General features: G+C 33.5%; 1 protein-coding gene and 1 pseudogene across 3 annotated transcripts; one reads left to right on the top strand and one right to left on the bottom strand.

The window, feature by feature from the left end:
• Positions 1–3,226: 3,226 nt before the first annotated feature.
• Positions 3,227–6,704, bottom strand: LOC138335230 (toll-like receptor 4; annotated as a pseudogene).
• A 3,144-nt stretch (positions 6,705–9,848) lies between these two features.
• On the top strand, positions 9,849–18,741 carry LOC138335228 (toll-like receptor 4). 3 transcript variants are annotated; one of them, XM_069284216.1, is made up of 3 exons: positions 9,849–10,048; positions 10,451–10,556; positions 13,870–18,741. In XM_069284216.1, the coding sequence occupies exons 2-3, from the start codon at positions 10,496–10,498 to the stop codon at positions 16,284–16,286; spliced, it is 2,478 nt and encodes an 825-aa protein (XP_069140317.1). In that variant the 5' UTR covers positions 9,849–10,048; positions 10,451–10,495; the 3' UTR covers positions 16,287–18,741. The 3 variants fall into 3 exon arrangements, with proteins under 3 accessions (XP_069140317.1, XP_069140316.1, XP_069140318.1); XM_069284215.1 differs by having other exon boundaries at positions 9,849–10,081; positions 13,870–18,740; XM_069284217.1 differs by lacking the exons at positions 9,849–10,048; positions 10,451–10,556 and adding an exon at positions 12,199–12,998 and having other exon boundaries at positions 13,870–18,740.
• The last annotated feature ends 3,550 nt before the right edge of the window (positions 18,742–22,291 follow it).

Raw genomic sequence — 22,291 nt, 5'->3', positions numbered from 1 at the left:
GAGTAAGTATGTCAGGTGACTTGAGACGGACATTACCATTGGACAGTTAAACTTATATATCATGCTTTTAATCTTCTTCTAAATTTCTACCACTTCTATTCTGGCACCTGAACTATATGCACCACACTTATTCATGCAGAGTATATTCAGTGAAATTTAGAAGATCTGGTGGGTTTTTACAATAGGTTTTAAGCCATGACTCTGTATATAATTGAATATTAATGTTGTACTGTAATACAACAAAAGAATATATGTTTAGAGTGTATTAAATGGTCGGATCACAGATATATCTTGATCCAGAGAATTGATTATTAATTATTTATATAAGTTATACAGATTGAATTATATGTACATTTATCTGTTAAATTCAATTGTGTACAATACTGTCTGTATTTGTTATAGTAATTGTGCCAGGTATTCACATTACGCTTAACAGGCTATAATCATCGCCCGTTCTGGAAACCTCCGCACGATGTGTGGGGTGAGTAATTATTTAGTATTTGTTATTATTTTTAAATAGATATTATGGAATTAGGTATAATTGAATGTTAATTATCCATTCAGTATATATATTATTTTCGTATATCGCTGTAAAGTTAACGAAGAACGGTAGGATAAGTGATTGTCTATCTTTTGATATCTGTTGATATTCAGTTATCAAAATTAAAAAAAAAATATTTGTATAAACGTTCTGAAATGCTGAAATACTTATATTTATCGGTACTTCGAGATTCGTAGTATATATTGTACATTTTTATTAGCTCTTTTATTGATAATATGCATGCACGTGTTATGTCCCTTGTTAATCAGCCTGTTCTATATGTATGTATGTATGTATGTATGTATGTATGTATGTATGTATGTATGTATGTATGTATGTATGTATGTATGTATGTATGTATGATAGATGATTGTTTGTTGTTGTAAGGTTTTTAAACAAGAATAAAGAAAAACAAAGGAAAACACGGTTTTGTGGTTCACGACAATTAAACCCGATCGACCCCTTTAACATTTGTAAATTGCATACATGTACATGTACTCCATTATACATGTTGTTCCATGTCTTAAGGACACAGACAATTAAATGTATGGTTTGTTCTCCGTTGAAATAATACACTTCGACGTCAAACATATATTAAGAGATTCAGATTGACATTAAGATCCATTATCCTATGCTTAGTACTCCATTCCGTAAAATAAAAATCGTATACATACAGTAGGATTAGCCTAGGCCTAATGTTGTAAGCAGCCTAGGTGGAATTTTAAAAATAAATATCAAACGTATTCACTAGTCAATGGCTCCAGACGCTTAATGAATGTTATTCAATTATTTCCTACTCTCCTACAGTGTTTATGTTGAAAATCTAAAAGTTTAAACTGTAGTCATCAGCTGGAAGTCATCATCATCTTTGATAGAAACCGAAACAATAAACGTCTCCTGTTACATTTTGGGGTTATGCTTCAAACTCAGGTCATCAAAGCGTTTGTTTCAAAGCGTCATGAACACGAAGCGTTTTCGTAACGTAGACGGTAACATTATCTAAAAATAACTGTGCAATATACTTTTTCTATAAACTACTTCCTGAAAAATCGTGCAATAAAGTTTTTATCGGTGATCACGTGGCGTGTTTTAGACCAATGAGAAGTGACAAAAAATCAAGAAAAATAATAAAATCTCATATTTGTTACATGCGTTATCAAACGGTATATAAACAATGCAATACATAATTCCTTTCTTATTTAATCGTCAGTCACTTGTTGTTTCACAGAAAAACAAACGTGAGAAAAAATGATACGAGTTGCCTCCCATTTTTAATTAATTAAACTCATACAAATCACTTGTGATGGCCCGGATGACAGCACGCGAGGGGTCTTAAAGTGGGAGGGAATCTGAGTGCCTTGAGAAAACCCATGTGATCGGATAGGTGACCCCTGACCTTTTCACGTCCGTGCCGGGGATCGAATCCCGGCTGGCTAGGTGAAAGGCGAATGGCTTAACTACTACACCACTACACATTATATTGTCAGTATCAAATTTGACAAGAATACTACGAATCATCAACGGCATGACTGTTTTTTTTTCAGAATGAGCGCTACAATATATTGCAATGCCACGTAAGTCCACTTATTGTAAACCAACTTGCTTTCGCGTGCGATTTACTTTAATTTCGCAAGCAGAGTAAAGTCGCGAAAATTTATCTTCGAAAATTAATATATACACAATATATTGGAATGACCAATCCGCGAATGTTGATATCCGGGAACTTGTTTTGAAATGAAAATAGCGAAATTTGTTAGTTCCTGGCACCATGAAATTTCAGACAGATTTGTTACTCAAGTTTATGATTTTACATAGACTTGCGTAACAAATTAGTCTGAGAATGGTTTTATGGTACCAGTCCCTGTTTACGGATATACCGACAGGTCGTTCTGGTGACTGAGTCGACACGCTTGATTCGACAAACTTGATTGAGTTTGTACAAAGGAGATGAATTGTCTAACAAAGGGTAATACGAATTTGATACGAAGTTAAATATAGACATGGCTTCTGAAATACATATGTACACATGACTTACTTCTATATCTTATAGATCAAATTTAATGCATGGAGATGTACGTTTATCGACCTATTCAAGTCTAATTAAGCTGTTAATGAAGTCTTACTTAAGTAACAGTTTTAATACCACAATGAACGTAATCATCGATCATCTTAATTTAAAAGAAAGTTACTATAATTTAACAAAAGATAATCAATAAAAAAGAACGATTGAAAATAGGTATAAGCCTTTTTTTCTTCTTCCAGTATAGGTATGTGAATTATTTATTTGATAACTTCAAAAATTTGAATGTTGATATGGAAATGTGAACGTTTTATTTTATTGTGTGGTAGGGAGCTATATGCCGGTCGTATATATAAGTATTTTCAGACATGTAACATATACATGTAAATAAGGGTGTTTTTTGTGTGATCAATGTCGCTCTCCAGAAATATTCGCCTCATGGATAATAAAGATTTATGGATAACTTATTATATAAGTAGTGTATAGAGTTCACCAAAACGTAACATATTTGATGACTAGTGCGATGTGCTACCTTCATCAGACAAATAATAAGGTATCATAAGTACAAAGAACTAAACACCAGGATCTATTATGATTGGTTATTTACGCATATCTTAACGTAAATAAACATTTATTTTCAAAGAGAAAAAAATAGATTCATTTTCTTGCGCGATCGCATATATTAAAATATCTGGTGGCTACATGAGTAAAGAATGTAAAATGCATGTAACACATCAAGCATCGTTACCTACAGTGAAAATCGGTTATAGTGAAGTCCTTGAAAAATGGGAAATCTCTTCAAATGATCAAGATTTCAACATACATCTAGCTAAAAAGAAAGACTATGGATATGTGTGAGCAAGGATTATAGTACAATATCAAATTAGGGATTATTTAAAGGTAACCGATTTCAAATTCCGTTAAACACGCATGGCGCCGCACTTGACATATTTCTAAAAACTACTATATTTATCATACTGATATATACCAAGTGGATGTCTAATTCAGTGCATTAATATGACTTGCAGTTTTGTCTCTTTATATCATTTCACGTGTATAATCTTTATTTACTTTGTTATCGTTTTTATGAACAACTCTTCACCTGATCAGTAAATTTCCATTTAAAGGCCCACTACCTTCCCGAAACGGCTTTTAATGTTTAGGATGGGAATGTAAAACGAGATGATAATTTTGTTGAGTTACAAAAGTTATTAAGTTACCGTTTAATACTACACGTACCACCACTTCTTAACAATTCAATTTAAATAAATTTATGCTAATTTTCATAACGCGGGTCGTTTTATGTTTCCCGCCGTCGTCCTAATTACCGCATGTCGGTTGATTATCACTGCGCCTGACGACAAAACAGCGATACGAATTTTATAACTGTTTCATATATGTTTTTTTCTTGAGGGGTATCACATTGGCCAAAGCTGACACCCCTCCTTATATTGACTATGTTAATAGCGTTGCTCCATAAACACAATGATAACGTCGCTTGCTCGAGTTATACACTAAAATAGACATTTTTGATTTTGTTTCAATATTCTGATATAAATCATGGAGCGTTGTTCTGCTGCTAACCATCTTAGAATAAATATATTCAACAAACATGGACAAAATATAAGATACATATAAATAGTTTTATGCTGTTAAATAAATTACAAAAAAATAAATGAAAGAAAAACATATTACAATAACATTTGTGTTAAATAATAAGAGCGACGTCATGCAATTTGAATATATATTTGCTCATTATATACTTGACTCCAATACAAGTGTAGACATAAAAACGTCCTTTTTTCTTTGAACACGTTTAGCTAATTTTCCCCAAAACCTGCTCTTAGCCTCAGCAATTTTTTCCAATGTGGTGTTACTGTCATTTGGCCAATTTAAAGGACGAAAAATATCCCAGTTTTTCCGTATAAGTTTTGGAAATTCGCTCTTTTTGATATCGTTTAACAAAATAATGATATTCATATTTTCTCTTCCTTCACGAAATGAGTATTCATAAGTTAATCTCATAGTAAATGTTGTCCATTCTCGTTCTAAAGAAGCATAGCTAACAACAAATAAAGTTTGATGTGATGAGTCTATAGCGTCCATGATGTTATCCGCTATGTCTCGGCCTAGTATGAAATCTTTATCCTCACAGCAAAATTCAATTTCATTCTTTTGCAACCAAGGTAATAGGTTGTTCTTCATCCATGTAGAGTCTTCGTCGCAATAGGATATATAAATATCATTTTTGTTTTTCGAAGTTTCTATAGGATTGCGGCACATCACTCGTAACCACACACCACGTCGCCATGCCTCTCGAGTGAGGATACCGAATGCAAAGAATATCACCGTAGCACTAACAGACACGATAAGCCATGTTTGAGAAACACATTTATCCTTAAATAGATCAAAAGTTTCCAGGAAATCTCCCATCGTTACCTGAGTTCCTTCTGTAGTCACACACGAAAGAGTTTCTTTTTTGTATATCACAGTGGTAGCCTCTATCCACATAAGGAAATCCAAATTTTCACAGCTACACACAAATGGATTTCCATGTAACGTGTAATGTAAATATGTATTGTGGATAGGTTAGGGTTCTAAGTAGATTATCACTGATATCAATAGTCTCTAAAACTGTTAAATCATAAAATAGATGTGTAGGGATCTGATCCAAGAGATTTCCGGAAAGGTTCAAATACTTGAGAGAGTCCTTCTGATCTGCAAACAGTTGACTATTTAAAATCTGCAGTTTGTTTGATGAAATATCGACGAAAGAAAGATGATTAAGTCCCTTGAATATAGCTGGTACGTTCGAACCTAAGATACTTCCGATTCTACATTTCCTTGCAGAAAGTCTAGATAGATTAGGAATTTCTGAAAACGCATTTGGATGCACTTCTGAACAGTCGACTCCTGATATGTCTAATTCCTTCAAATGGACAAGCCCTTTGATAACTGCATATGCACATCTCGGATATTGAACAGAATAACCCAAATTCAATACTTTAAGATTATTACTGCCTACAGTTAAGTTCAGAATTGAACCTGAAAGTACACTAAAGGAGATATCTATATAAGTCAGATTTTGTGGTAAGAAGACAATTCGTTCTGCTAACAAATGCTTCGTTTCCCGAAAACTTTAACCTGAGAATGTTTCGCGTACAAATGAATTTACGAACGGAACAGCACTAACAGAGGAAGAGACTGTGGTAAATAGAACATGTTTTCTGACATATCTAATTCCTCAATGCAGGTTTTAGTTGTCCATGCCGTCACGGCATCTGTTCCCATGGTTGATATAGCGTTAGCGATCAGCTGGACTTTCCTGGCACATATTGTTCCAAGATTAAACATATCCGATTTTCTTAGGTCAACACATGTAGTATATTTATATCGGAATCCACGAATAATCAATGAATACATCGCTCTTCCTCTTAAACCGTAAAGACCAGGAAGTGCATCATGAATAGTCACTCCGGTGCCTGTATTTCTCAATGTTAACGTGGTAAGATTGCCAAAAGGAGAAAGGAAATTGGTTTGTATTATTCGGAAAGGTGCTATGATACTGAGTTCCTTTATATTTGATGTGGCGAGACCGTCGAATGATGAATTCAATAACGATACACCACCTATTCCTCTAGAAGAAAGATGCAATTTTCGTAAATTTGTTTGGTTAATTATCCATTTCTCAATCAGAAAACCATCAAAAATGTCTATCGAAAGATATACTAGATTTGAAATGGTTGACAAAGTCTGTTCTGTGTATATCTTTTTTATATGAAAGTTATTTCTTTCAATTTTTAATGTCTTTAGCCTTTTCAGAGTTTCGAAGACATTCACATCTAAAGAGAATTGTTCTAAGTTGTTGTCCGTGAGATCAAGGTACTCAATATTAGGGACGTTATCGAATGCTCCGGACATGATTCTCACCAGTTTGTTTCTTTGAAGATACAGTATCGTTAACAGTGGAAGATCCGGAAATGAACCCCGTACTAGAGAAGTCATATCAGTGTAACTTAGATCCAAAAAAGTCGTGTTTGACGGTAAATCCTTAGGTACAACAAGCAGACGACATCCGGAACATATCACGTGACTCTTCTCTTGAAAGTGTGATATCTTACAGCAAACCGGAAGCGAAACTAGAAAATGAAATATATCATTAATTAATTATCTTTCAAACTCACGATCTTATTTATATGTTTATGATATTTCAGAGATCACTAAACTATACAAAAGTGTGTTGTTGGTTTGCAATATTACAATTACAATTAATTATATTTATATAATATTTCCGTACATAGTTTTTTTCATATTATATTTTGAATTACTGTAAACGTGGAAATTTTCGCGGGTTGTTAGTTTCGCTATTTCTGCAATGCAAAATATGAATATATAAGTATGAATACATATAATTATAGTTCAGGCTACCATAAATTAACGAAAATTGTCCCTTTAGTCTGACCAATTTGACTCGTGTTTTTATACATAACTGCCGTGCAGCGACCCGTGAACAACTGGCCGCAGGTCTAATTGGATGTATATGATTAACGTTTGACGGAGAAGGTGTAATCATCAGTCTTTTGTTCAAAAAGGTTCATGGGATTATTTGTATATATTTACATTTCCGTTTTCTCTTCGCTACCTTACCGACTGCAATAGTCGTTTACACTTGCGTAAACGCAGTGGTTTCCACGCAAGACTATACACACCGAAACACTGACTTCCGCAAGTAGTGTGAATGCGCATTCGATTAGGTCTATTGTGAAGTTATAGATAATTAACGAATTTTGCAAGTTTCACTTTGTGACACTATTGAATGTAAGAATGTAAATGTAAAATTAGAAGAATATGCTAAGTTGAAGGATTTTTTTTAAAAATAGATCCACTGGCGACAAATTCATAAGGCAAATGCATAAATAATCAATCTTCTGGGTTATGCTATTACCTCAATAATGAATATATCTAATTACCACTTACCTGAACTTGTTTACACTCGGGTTAGTACGACTAAGAGAGGTCTATGTGGTAAATAAACAACCATTTGATGTGAAACAAACTTTCACAGCGAGTTTTAAACTCGACACATTTTATTACCTAGTATGATGTAGGTTATAAATCTGCTATGCGATCAGGGAGTGGAGTGATTCTACGAGGAGCTCCTGAACATAATTCTTTCGATTAAGACGAACAAAGCAATAAATCTTCCGAGTGGATGGTATGCACTTCGTGGTTTACTAAAAACTTAAACTTTTTAAGCTGATTTTCGGTATAAATAATTGATAATTTTAGGTTATTATTAGGTTTTATTAGTCTTCAACACAATATTTCACGATAAAATATCACTGACAAAATATCTGCTGTAAATTTGTAACAACACTATCACATGAGCCGGATCGGTGGGACAGGATGGGTCAAATGGCCATATTCATATAAACAATTTCTTGTTTGTGAGACGCAGCATGCACGGTATCTGGAAGCACGGACTAGCCTACAAATAAATCTACATCGTTGTTAGAGAGTCGTTGTGCGTGACAATGCAAAATTAAATCGGTTGAAAATTAGTTGGAATACAATATATTTACCTCAAGGTCCCTAATAGGTTCAAAATATTGGTATCAATGTCAATAAAATATATATCTTTATTTGTACAATAAGTGTAAACTCCAGGATATCTTTTTAACCTTTTTATGCCGAGATCGAATTAACGAGATTTGACTGGTTGGTTATATGGTGCTCAGATTATTTGAAATGTCTGTGTCAACCTTTTGTTTTTAACGTCGAGGAGGAGGAGATTAGGGCTGACTTAGTTGTAAAAATATCGGATAGCAGACATTGATACTAAATACGAACTGTTCTTATTATTATGGATTGACATTCAAATTCCTATTCAGGACATTTTCTATCTATGTGTCAGTTAGTTTCAGAATCAAAATCCGGGAAAACAATTTGGTTGACTTGCAGCTGATAGCAACGGAGATTCCAGAGCCCGATTTAAGTAAACAATAGTGTATATTAATAACTTTAGCTGCTAAATGTAACACAATTGGAAATCATTTGTTGCCATGAAAACATAAAGGAGGCATTTGACTCGCTGAAATTTAGATAATGTCAGGTTTAAAGATGCTTCACCGCCGATAGGATGTAAATAATACTCATCATTTGAACAATAATACTGGTGTTTATTCATGTAAATCTATGTGTAATAAAGACAACAAAGGTGTACGAAATAAATACGCATTCAATACTTATAAAACATAGAGCCATTGACTTTTTTCGGGACAAAATTATTTAGTTTTATCATTTCCTTTATTGTATATATTATAAGAAGTTGAAAGATGGTATTGGTGTAACGTAAGTAACTTTTTAAGTGAAGAAAATACTAATTCGTCTGCTTCTGTTATTGATACTGCGTCAGTGGTGTAGCATCGTTCAATGAAAATTGATGTAAAGGGGTTATGAGTTAAGCTGAATAACAGTATCACTTACATGGTTGACATGGTAGCAAAATAGAGGCCCTGATTGGTTGAAATTTGGATAATTTTAGATCTAAGTGTAAATTAGGACATATGGATAATAACGTATACTGAATAATATGATAATAGTTTTGAAATACTTTAATTGTTGCAATGGTAATGAACTAGTGTTGTTTAAATAAATATAAAAAAAAATAAAACAAAAATGTGTTTAAATGGTGGACACAGGGGGTCCCCTTGACACATACTTTGAGTGAAATTAGAAAACATCAATTAAGCCCTTTATGTCTTTTTTGATAAAAGGAAAAGTAGATAAAACACACATTGATGCATATTTGTGAAATACATTAAAAAATCCAAAAGGTCCCAGGGGCCTGTACAATGGTCAACTTAAAGCTGTCCACTAGATGTGTATGACAGGGTTCACTTTTTCATCCAAAACGGTGTCAATATCATGTTTTATGTTGTCAAACTGTATTATGTTTTAAAGAGTATATACATACTTACATAATATGTTCACAACTATGAAGGCCAAATGTAATTAATAAACTTATGGCTACATTTTAAAATGAGAAAATGTCGAAATTTCGGGTGCTACAGTCAAAATTGCCTTTAGGACCGTCTGAATTAAGCGTCTGCCTGTCTTAAATGACCATTATTTTTCCTTCCGACGTAATTACCTATAATAATCACTGCAATTAAGCGACTGTCTCTCTTACGCGACAAGCGACTATGATCAAGGTACTCCCGACTATCGATTTTGATATGTATAAGGCGACCTTATCAAAGCCGGAAGTCGCAGTCGATACACTCCTGACCTCTTGCGGATTCACGTCTGTACGAGATGAAGTGAACACAGCTCACTTGGGACGCTTTTTGCGCCATTATTGTTGTTTTAAGTGTACAGTTCAGACGTACGTACGTCGTATAGCTTCGCCTAAAAGAAAAGTGTTTACTTTAAACGACAAGACCGGAGCAATCGGATTACAAGATGCGGGTAAACCGGTCAACAAGGTATATTTTCTGCCATGTCAATTATTAACAAAGGTAATTAACCCACTTGCAGTTTGAGAGCACCAAAATATTTTCTTAAAAGTTGGCTTCTTACTTGAATTAAATATTTTGAAATTAAAAAAAAAAAACTTTGTCGTCTAAACGTCATAATATGGCAAGGTATATCTTTAGTAACGTTACCGAATGAAATGACTGCTTATTTAAGAAATCGGAGCTTGGGCTGATTTTTGTAACTCCATCTTTAAAGGCAACTCCAGTCACTTGTTATGTCGATGTCATGAAAGACAGGCTTTTATCTAAACACAAAACCAGTTTCAAATTCCTTTGACACGTCATCTCAAATGTCCCTTAACTATTCGCGTTTCTACTTATTGTACAAATGTGAAATTATTCGTGCTGCAGCTACCGTAACACGGACTTGAAAAGCTTCCTGGTAGACAATATAACATGGCGGACACAAAGCTCCTACTTACGTTATGTATACTACTCCGGACCTTCCTTCCCTCGGGTAAGTGAGGATTTGTTGTTGTAAAGTAACACAGATTATCTTAGATTATTATTACAGTGTGTTTAGTCACAAATAACAGAAAGGAGAAACCAGCAGCTTAATTCGAAACACAATTTAATAATGTAGTAGGACTGAACCTACGTCCGCCTCATATACCCAGGTTCTGTTTGGGGTTCCGTATTGACAAAGAAACAACACATTTAATACAGTTAAAGAGTTTATTAACAAATATAACAAGGTTCACATGTACAGTGCTCACACACGGCAGGTCAGCCCGCGGCTTCGCCTGTATAACGTACGCACACACCAAGGACACATTACAGGTAAGTCAGAGGACACAGGGACATCACACCATCTCAACGGTCAGCTAATACATAGCTACTAACGAGAACAAACACACACACGTTCTACACATAGACAGCAGGATAGAAGGAAAGAGAGAAGAATGAGTCTGACCAGCTCGAGGAGCTTCTCCAGACTAATGAAATAGAAGAGAAACCGTGCCTTTAAAGCTAACCGGCCCAATGAGAGTACAGTTTAGGAAGAACCAATAGAAACACAGGATAGAGATGAAAGTGAAAGTGAAACGAGTACACTCTCACTATTTAGTTTTGCTTTTATTACATCCACATTTAATGTATAACATTCCTATTTCAGCTTTATGGATAAAGCTATCAGATTGACGTTTATATTTTACTTTACTCGCCTCCATGAAATGAGTACACTCTCACTATTTAGTTTAAATTAGAAAATGCACGTCACATATTGCATTGGTATTGATTTTGAAGAAATGCGTTTGCGGTCAGAAATACAACAAATATTGTTTAAATTAACTTTGTACTATTAAAAAACTTACATTGAATTTCATACATTGATCCGGCATTTTTCAGAATGAAATAATTCGAAATATTAGCTATTTAAAATATCAATGGAGGCATTAAATTTCTTTCGGTAATGTATAACAACAACAAAAAAAACCTTTTGTTCAGTTAATATGGGATTATGACGTCAATGTTTAATGAATTAGAAATAGCAGTGTTTGTAGTGGCTTAAACATGTGCGTTTTAAATCCAAATATGATTTTACTAATTATACGTGTATAATAAGACAGAGTTTGTAAACGATGTCGATTGGTTGAGGTTACACTTTTCAACTCTGTGTAATTCTTAGAGAAAATTTAAGTTTAGATGTTCCCCTTCATGAAACTTTCGAGACAAGTTTCATCAAACATCATATAAAATCAACACAAATTTAAGAGACTTTGTATCACATTACTACAACAATCTACTTTTCGAAGAATCTCACGTCGAAATGTATTGCAAAAATCCAGAGTTGGTTTTTGGCAAGATAAGCAAGGCGTATCCAAAGATAAAAGAAACTTTTAATGTTGACATCTGTATCAGAGTCACTTTTACACAGATTAAAAAGTGGATTCCATTTTTATTGATGTTGTTCCTTATCATTAATCATAAATGCTATTGTAGTATGTTTTACTTTCATTTAGATGACATTGTGAGTAATTAGTATAACAACATAAATGATATCTTGGCCATTTACGTTGGATATGTTTTCGTCTGACAGGTTTAGTATCATAATGCTGCTAGATATATCAAGAAAAAAATAATAAAAAAGTCTATTTTATTTCATAACTCCAACAAGCGACGTTACCATTTCATTCAGGAAACAAAGGCAAGCACATAGTTAATGAAAGGAGGGGTATCAGGTCTGGCTATTGTGAGAAACGCAAGAAATGCACATATTACTAAAGAGCGAAAATGTGTACATTGTCAAATAGAAAAGTACCCATGTTAATATGCATTACCTAGTATTCGTTACGGAACGTCTCGGAAACACGATGATTCAACTTTATCACTGGTACAACTAACTCCGAATTAGTTATGTTTAAACTTAAAAATTTAAGTATTTAATTGTAGCAGGAAAGTTATGCTTCATCATATAGAAGAAAGTCAGCTAGAACGTGTAGTTTTTATTGTCGTTTGGTTTGCAGGTATTAATTTTCAATTTTGTGGTCGTAAGGGGAATATATTGACTTAAAATTTAAGCTTTTTATTGTTTCTATTTTGCTATATTGTAATAAATGACTTTAAAATCATGATAACGCTTATTGTGGTTTTAAAGCTGTCAGAATTAATAACAGTTAAGACTTGAATAGGGGGAAAAACGTATTTGCATACATTAAATTTGATTAAAAAAGAAGAAGTTTGTTATGAGTATTTTTGTAGACAGGTCTATGTTTAAACACACCGTATCAAATTCGTATTACCCTTTTGTTAGTCTAATTTGGCATTTTCTCCCTTGTACAAACGCAATCATGTGTGTCGACTCGGGAACCAGACCTACCTCCAGGTATATAGACAAGTAAAATGGCCGACGTAATGATCGTCTTTGTGTTATGTACATTATTGATCGTAGTTTCCTCTGGTAAGTATTCAATTATTGTGACACAGCAGTACTGCTACAGTATGTGTATTTGTATCTATTATTTCTTCCGAATTCTACTGCTGCTTATACCGCAAAGTAGAATTATAGTTTGCATCAAAAAGGAAAATGTCTAATAATTTATCATTTATAACGGATTAAAACTAAATTGCCTCTGTCATTTTTTACAATCTGTTCTTTGAGATATAAAATCTCTATAATAGATTGTCTTCGTATGAAATATTTCAGATGTTATCAACATATTCGATAAGTGTATATCGTACTTAGTCTTTGTATTCAGTATTATTCAGCTATTGTTTATAAGATCGACACAGGGTATAATGTACCATTGGTTTTGGAGCCATTATTGTACTCGTTGTATAACATTAACTTCCCTGTTTAGTCTCTGTCATAACGACTCGACTCGGAAATATTTAGCCTTTACTGTTCGATATGTTTACGTCTGTCCCATGCAGTGAAAAGGCTGAATATAGTACGAACTTATTGAAATGAATCGGCAATATAAGAAAAATGGATGGAATGGTATTGCGATGATAGTGTCAATAAACATTTCTTTAAACAAGTATTATTTAAAGATGTACTCATGCTATTAAACCTATATTGTTTAGTTAATAAATAATTATGTTGGGGTGGAACATTTGTTTCTTTTTCTATTTTTTCCGAATTTTGTTTGAAATCATCAATGTTAACATTAATGAAAAATAAATGAAATGTTACAATGTTTATGATCTGGAAACTAGTCGATAACTTTATATTGTAAGTTATGTATATATATATCTTTATAAGTACATTTGTGACATCTTAACTTTATATCCGTTAATATCGCACTAAATATTATTTTGTAACCATTTAGATGCACTTCCGGTTTGCTGTGACATCGTTGAAATGCCTCGAGAGACCCGCGTGATATGTTCTGGATGTCGTCTGCACGTGGTACCTAAGGATTTGCCGTCAAATACGACAGTTTTGGACCTAAGTATCAACTATCTTATTTCTCTAGAACAGGATTCATTTCCGGATCTTCCACTGTTAAAGATATTGTATCTTCAAAGAAACAATCTGGTGAGAATCAAGTCCGGAGCATTCGATAACGTCCCTAATATTGAGGAACTTGATCTCACCGACAACATATTAGAAGAAGTTTCGATAGATACGAATGTCTTCAAAACTCTGAAAAAGTTGAAGTCTTTGAACATTCAAAGAAATAACTTCCATATCAGTAAAGGATATCCAGGACAGGCCTTGTCAACCATTTCAACTCTTGAATTTCTTGCTATAGATATTTTCGAAGGATTCATGTTTGGAAAAAGGTTTTGGAATCAAACAAATTTGCTGAAGTTATATCTCTCATTTAGAGGTAAGGGTGGCATTGCGTTGTTGAATACATCATTTGACGGTGTCAAAAGATCAAATATAAAAGAACTAAATATCATAGCCCCATTTCGGAAAATAGAAAATAACTTTCTCTCTCCGTTTGTGCATCTCACGACATTGATAATGATAAACAAAAGTAACAAATTCAGTATCCATGATGCCCTTCAGGGACTTTACGGAATACGGGAAAGAACAATGGATTTACTGACTATGAGAGGATTCCGATATAAATACACAAATGGTGAGGAACTCGGGAAATCAGATATGTTTAACCTTGGGACCATTTGTGTTAGGACACTTCACTTGATCGGTAATGCTATTTCTATCATGGGTACAGATGCTGTGGCTGCATGGACAACTAAGACATGCATCGAGGATTTAGATTTGTCAGAAAACATGTTCTACTTACCTCAAACGTTTCCTCTGCTTGCGCTCTTCCGTTCATTAACCTATTTTCGAGCGACACATACGCAGATAAGAATAGACAGAAAGCGAAGGTCTTTTAATAATGAACAAATATTATACCTTCCCAGAAATTTGACATTGTTTGATATGAGTTACAACGCACTATCTGGACCATTATTTAATGTCACTATAGCAAATGATAATCTGAATGTTTTGAATATAGGATATTCCAGCAAGAATCCGAAATGTTCATATGCTGTTATCAAAGGACTGGTCCATTTAAAGGAATTAGACATATCCGGAGTCGACTGTTCACAAGTTCATCCAAATATGTTTTTGGAAATGCCTAATCTGTCTCGACTTACTGCAAGGAAATGCAATATCGAACACGTCCTTCGTCAGAACACACCCGCAATATTCAAGGAACTTTATAATCTGTCTTCCGTCGATGTTTCTTTAAATAAACTTTACATATTAAACAGTCAACTGTTCGCATATCAAACAAATTCTCTCAAATATTTGAACCTTTCTGAAAACTATATGGATCAAATTCCTACACAGGTCTTATACAATTTAAGTGTGCTGGAGAATCTTGACGTTAGCAATAATTTTATTGCTACATTGAATTATTCCCAATACTCATTTCTTGAAGAAATGAAAAAAAAATCGAAAAAATTTCAAATTGTTTTACATGGTAATCCGTTAGTATGTATCTGTGAAAATTTAGAGTTCCTATCGTGGGTAGAAGCCACTAATGTGATATACAAAAAGCGAGAACTTTTATGTATGACTTCAGAAGGAATTCAGGTACCGATAGTAGAATTACTAGAAACGTTCGATCTTTTCAAAGATCATTGTGTTTCTCAAACCTGGCTTATCGTTTCTGTTACCCTAACCGTAATTTTCTTTGTATTGGGTATCTTAGCAAGGGAGGCATGGCGACGTAGTGTGTCGTTACGAGTTATGTGCCGTCATCCTGTAGAATCTACCAAATATACTAACGATATCTATATTTCATATTGTGACAAAGATTACAGTTGGGTTAGAAATACATTAGCGCCTTGGTTGGATGAGAAACAAATTGAATATTGCTGTGAGGATAAAACATTTATACTAGGCGAAGACATAGCTGATAACATTATGGACGCTATTGACTCATCACGACAAACTGTATTTGTTGTTAGTTATGCTTCTTTAGAACGAGAATGGACAACATTTACTATGAGATTAACGTGTGAATACTCATTTCGTGTTGGACGAGAAAATATGAATATATTTATTTTACTGGATGATATTAAGAAAAGTGAATTTCCAAAACTTATTCGGCACTACTGGAAATCCATACATCCGTTACGATGGCCTAAAGAATGTAACATCAATTTGGAAAGAACAGATTGTGCAAGGAACAAATTTTGGGATGGATTGTCGAGGCGTATTCCTAGACGAAAATCGGATTTAAAGTCTCCACATGTGACAGAGACAATTTTATAGTGTAGAAAAACATACATAAATGACCTTTTCATATCGTGTTCTGGAAAAGATGTTAGTCGTGTGGTAAAACATTATTAGTGTCCTGGATGGAGGAGGAAGATTGCATTTTAGTGCGAGGATAAATGTTGTATATCTTGCTAATATGTTGGTGATAGCATCATGAAGCATATAGACATTTCTCGTCCAACTCTATATTTATAATAAAAAAAGTTGTGATTATTTTAAAATAAGAATGGTTGTTTCCCATCAAATGGACTAATCATTCAGCGTAGAAAGAAAGATACGCATATCATTATCTTGTGAGATCTTGTAAGATAAAAAGACAGATTTTCCCTGATTCCCTTTTTCATTTGATGAAAAGATAAGGACGCAAATCTAGAAGAAATTCAAAGTAGAGAAAACTTTTGGTCAAGCTTGTTAAAGCGAATTAAAAGTAGAAAATAAGAATATATTCTATGGGGCGCGTTATATTGTTGAATGATGGATGTCATCTTTGACGTACAATGGCATTTCATGGCGTGTATCTTTAGTGGTTGCCACATACTTCCGACTTAACACACGTGAAGCAATCTGCATGAAAAGTAGTCCCACTATTTGACCCGCCAGAAATGAAACGAATGTAATGAATTCAACACAAAGTACCAACTTACATGTGTAATCGAGTTATGCATCTTAACTATGCAAAATCAAAATACTTACTTCCATAATGGTGCTGACATAATGGCGCAGAAAAAAACCACTAACGCACTATATAGCTAGTGCCATAATTTGTACAGATTGCTTCCTACAAAGAACACGTTCAAATATCATAATAAAGTGCATTTAAATGCCCCTAAAACATGCGCGCCGTGCTATTTCGAGTGACTTCATATTTATGTCTCCAGTTAACATTAACGGATGCGTAAACACTCATCAATTTCCACAGGCTGTAAGGTTACCCGTTATACATAGAAATTTCTGTACATCATGTTGATGTACGTCCACGAAATGTACGTAGGCACGATAGGTACAAACACACAAGACTCTCGGATGTATTGTGCCGTGTGCCTTACTATCATAAACAGTATCATTTTGTAATTATTCTTTAGAGATTTCCTAAGGATATGGAAATGTTCAGATGTCAAAGTGTGCCTTTGTTATCAAACCATCCTCTATATATTAAGATGATTAAGTTTGCAAATACATTTTATTGTATAGGCTTTGTGATAATATCAACTTTGTAATGTTCAATCAACGTACAGTATAAATAACAACCATTAACTAATTGTTTTGTATTTGTGGTGGGATTGAAATAATTCCTGAGGGAAAAAACAAATCTTTTAATAAATTGTGTTTCTTGTTAATTCATAACGTAAAACTGATATCTGATTTAATTACGAAGGTTTAACAAAATATGTGGATGAATAAACATTTAAAAAATTAACGCAATAAGCCTAATAACGCTAAAACGCAAGATGTACATATGTATTCCAGGATGATGTATATATACGTATGTTTCATATGGTCCAATGACTGTAGAAACAGAAAGCCTCATTTAATGGAAACAATCTAACATAACTCACCAGCTATATATATAAGACATTTTCATAGACACGAAGACACGTTTGTTGTCTATGACATCATAAACCCAATATATATTGAGAATAATGCCTATAAGTTTAAATATGTCAACCAGGAACTAGGCATACCACGGAGCCGCCTGGCTGGCATGCCACATACAAAAAAAAAACTTATTTATTTGGTTTTATTGTAAAGTTATTTCGTTATTAAAACGAAATACCATTTCGATAAAACAAAATACAAAAGGTGTGTGGCATGTCAGTCAGTGGGCTCTGTAGGATACATTTCCGTGATTTTATTAAGTACTTTCACAATAAAACATATTGAATTGTGGAACATTGATATCTTATCCAATATTTCAGTTTGGCCAATGACTGTGCCGGTTTTAAAATATCCCGCGATAACGTTCTGTATGTATAATATCATAATAGTTGACGTACAATTATTTTGGTCTTTGGAAAAATAACCACACAGATCTAACCAATAGAAATGAGTGTTATTGAATTACATTATTTAAAGATTTTTTCTTTTGAAAATAGAAATAGTACAGAAATATTGAAAGATCGCGATTGAAATACATTAGTGGAATTACATTATATTACATGTATATAAAGTAGCACATTGTAAAAAAATGTTATTGAACTCTCACAGTAATATTGAAAGATTGTGTTCATAGCGAAAATTAATGTATCGCGTATGATATTAAAGGAATTGCCTTGTATAATAACGTACATATATATAACATAGTGCTCGAAGAGAAATAAAACATGCCGTTTATATTAATATTCTTGTTGTCAATGGAATATGGGAGGTAACTCGTATTACCTTTAGTCTCATTTATTTTTCTTCAAAGCAACAAGGCCAGGGATTAAAAAATGAATTGTGTGTTATAAATAGTTTGAAAACACATGTTACAAATATGAGATTGTGAACTGAAACGTCTTATGAATGAAGTCAGTGTAACCAGAATAGGAATCAATGTAAGAATAAATAGATTTAGTTAATTCATAAGTAGAACACAGAAAAAAAATTAAATGTATATCAGATTTTACATTTATATTAATTATTATTAATTCATAACATATGGATATACATGGTACAGCGATAATACATTCTGAAGATATCATATCACCAAGAGTATAAAAACCTGCTTAGATAATGGCGCTTATTCAGAATGAAATGAATGATTATTTATGAACTTAGATCTTTTTTACATTTGAATTACGTTCAAATACTGTAACCGTATTAACACAGATATATGAAATACATAAAAAAATGTAACATAAATGTCTGTTCAATTATTAGAAGCGATATCAATTCTGATGAAATATTATTTCCTTGTTATAAAGATATATTTGGTACATATTTAGACTTAAAGTCACCATTTCGTCTTAAAATCCGACTTGACAATCTCTCCCAAAACTTATTTTTGGCTCCAGTAAATTTGTCCAAAGTTGTGTTACTTTCATTTGGCCAATGTTGAGGACAGATGGTTGTCCAGTTGTTCCGGATAAATTTAGGAAATTCGCTCTTTTTTATATCGTTAAACAAAATAAAAATATTCTTATTTTCTCGTCCAACACGGAATGAATATTCATAACTTAACCTCATGGTGAATAGTAGCCACGCGTCAGGAAATGCCACTGAAATATAATCACAATTGGCCAGGTAAACAATACTTATCATGACACACAAAAAAATAATTTCTTTCTTCTATAGTCATTGCACTTTTGTTTAACCATACAATTGAAATCGTTTTCACAATATAATATGACAAGGTCATTTATGTATAAACTTTATCTGCATTATGAAATCGACTCTGTTACATTTGGGGATTTTAAATCCGATTTTCGTCTAAGAATACGTCTGGACAGCGGTGATCACGTGGCGTGTTTTAGACCAATGAGAAGTGACAAAAAATCAAGAAAAATAATAAAATCTCATATTTGTTACATGCGTTATCAAACGGTTTATAAACAATGCAATACCATAATTCCTTTCTTTTTTAATCGTCAGTCACTTGTTGTTTCACAGAAAAACAAACGTGAGAAAAAATGATACGAGTTGCCTCCCTTTTTAATTAATTAAACTCATACAAATCACTTGTGATGGCCCGGATGACAGCACGCGAGGGGTCTTAAAGTGGGAGGGAATCTGAGTGCCTTGAGAAAACCCATGTGATCGGATAGGTGACCCCTGACCTTTTCACGTCCGTGCCGGGGATCGAATCCCGGCTGGCTAGGTGAAAGGCGAATGGCTTAACTACTACACCACTACACATTATATTGTCAGTATCAAATTTGACAAGAATACTACGAATCATCAACGGCATGACTGTTTTTTTTTCAGAATGAGCGCTACAATATATTGCAATGCCACGTAAGTCCACTTATTGTAAACCAACTTGCTTTCGCGTGCGATTTACTTTAATTTCGCAAGCAGAGTAAAGTCGCGAAAATTTATCTTCGAAAATTAATATATACACAATATATTGGAATGACCAATCCGCGAATGTTGATATCCGCGAACTTGTTTTGAAATGGAAATAGCGAAATTTGTTAGTTCCTGGCACCATGAAATTTCAGACAGATTTGTTACTCAAGTTTATGATTTTACATAGACTTGCGTAACAAATTAGTCTGAGAATGGTTTTATGGTACCAGTCCCTGTTTACGGATATACCGACAGGTCGTTCTGGTGACTGAGTCGACACGCTTGATTCGACAAACTTGATTGAGTTTGTACAAAGGAGAATGGAATTGTCTAACAAAGGGTGAAATACGAATTGTAGATACCAAGATACAATATAGACAATGCCGTTCTAGAAAATACATAAGTACACAAGTGACTTACTTCTATATCTTATAGATCAAATTCATGCATGGATATGTACGTTTATCGACCTATTCAAGTCTAATTAAGCTGTTAATGAAGTCCGTTACTAAGTAACAGTTTTAATACCACAATGAACGTAATCCATCGATCATCTAATTTAAAAAGAAAGCGTTAACTATAAATGTTAACAAAAGTACTGAATCATATGTAAAAAGAACTGATTGAAAATAGGTATAAGCCGTTTTTTCTTCTTCCAGTAATAGGTAAATGTGAATTATTTATTTGATAACTTCAAAAATTTTGAATGTTGATATGGAAAATTGTGAACGTTTTTATTTTATTTGTTGTGGTCAGGGAGCTATATGCCTGGTCGTATATTATAAAGTATTTATCAGGCCATGTCAACATATACATGTAAATAAGGGTGTTTTTTATTTGTGTGATCAATGTCGCTCATCCAGAAATTATTCGCCTCATGGAAAATAAAGATTTATGGATAACTTATTATTATAAGTAAGTGTATAGAGTTCACCAAAACGGTAACTTTTTGATGACTCAGTGCGATGTGCTACCATTTCATCAGACAAATAATAATACGTATTCATAAGTACAAAGAAACTAAACACCAGGATCTATTTATGATTGGTGTATTTACGCATATCTTAACGTAAATAAACATTTATTTTCAAATGAGAAAAAAATAGATTCATTTTCGTTGCGCGATCGCATATATTACAAATTATCTTGGTGGCTACATGAGTAAAGAATGTAAAATGCATGTAACACATCAAGCATCGTTACCTACAGTGAAAATCGTTTATAGTGAAAAATCCTTAGAAAAATGGGAAATCTCTTCAATGATCAAGATATTCAAACATACATCTATAGCTAAAAAGAAAGACTATGGATATGTGTGAGCAAGGATTATAGTACAATATCAAATTAAGGATTATTTACAAAGGTAACACGATTTCAAATTCCGTTAAACACGCATGGCGCCGCACTGACATATTTCTCTAAAACTACTATATTTATCAAAACTGATCATATACCCAAGTGGATGATCTAATTCAGTGCATTAATATGACTTGCAGTTTTGTCCTCATTATACCATTTCACGTGTATATCTTTATTTACATTGTTTGTCGTTTTTATGAACAACTCTTACACCTGATCAGTAAATTCCCATTTGTAAAGGCCCACTACGCTTTCCGAAACGGTCTGTTTAATGTTTAAGATGGGAATGTAAAACGAGAGTGTCATAATTTTGATGAGTTACAAAAGTTATTAAGTTACCGTTTAATACTACACGTACCACCACTTCTTTTAACACTTCAATTTAAATAAATTTAATGTTAATTTCTCATAACGCAGCGTAGTTTTATGTTTCCCGCCGTTCGTCCCTAATTTTTTTTTACCGCATGTCGGTTGATTATCACTTAAGGGGTATCACATTGGCCAAAACTGACACCCCCTCCGTATATTGACTATGTTAATAGCGTTGCTCCATAAACACAATGATAACGTCGCTTTGCTGGAGTTATACACTAAAATAGACATTTTTTGATTTTGGTATAATATTCTGGTATATATCATGGAGCGTTGTTCTG

This window comes from Argopecten irradians, chromosome 11 (genome assembly GCF_041381155.1).
Source record: "Argopecten irradians isolate NY chromosome 11, Ai_NY, whole genome shotgun sequence".
Lineage (NCBI taxonomy): Eukaryota > Metazoa > Mollusca > Bivalvia > Pectinida > Pectinidae > Argopecten > Argopecten irradians.
This window is presented reverse-complemented; position numbering and strand designations above follow the sequence as displayed.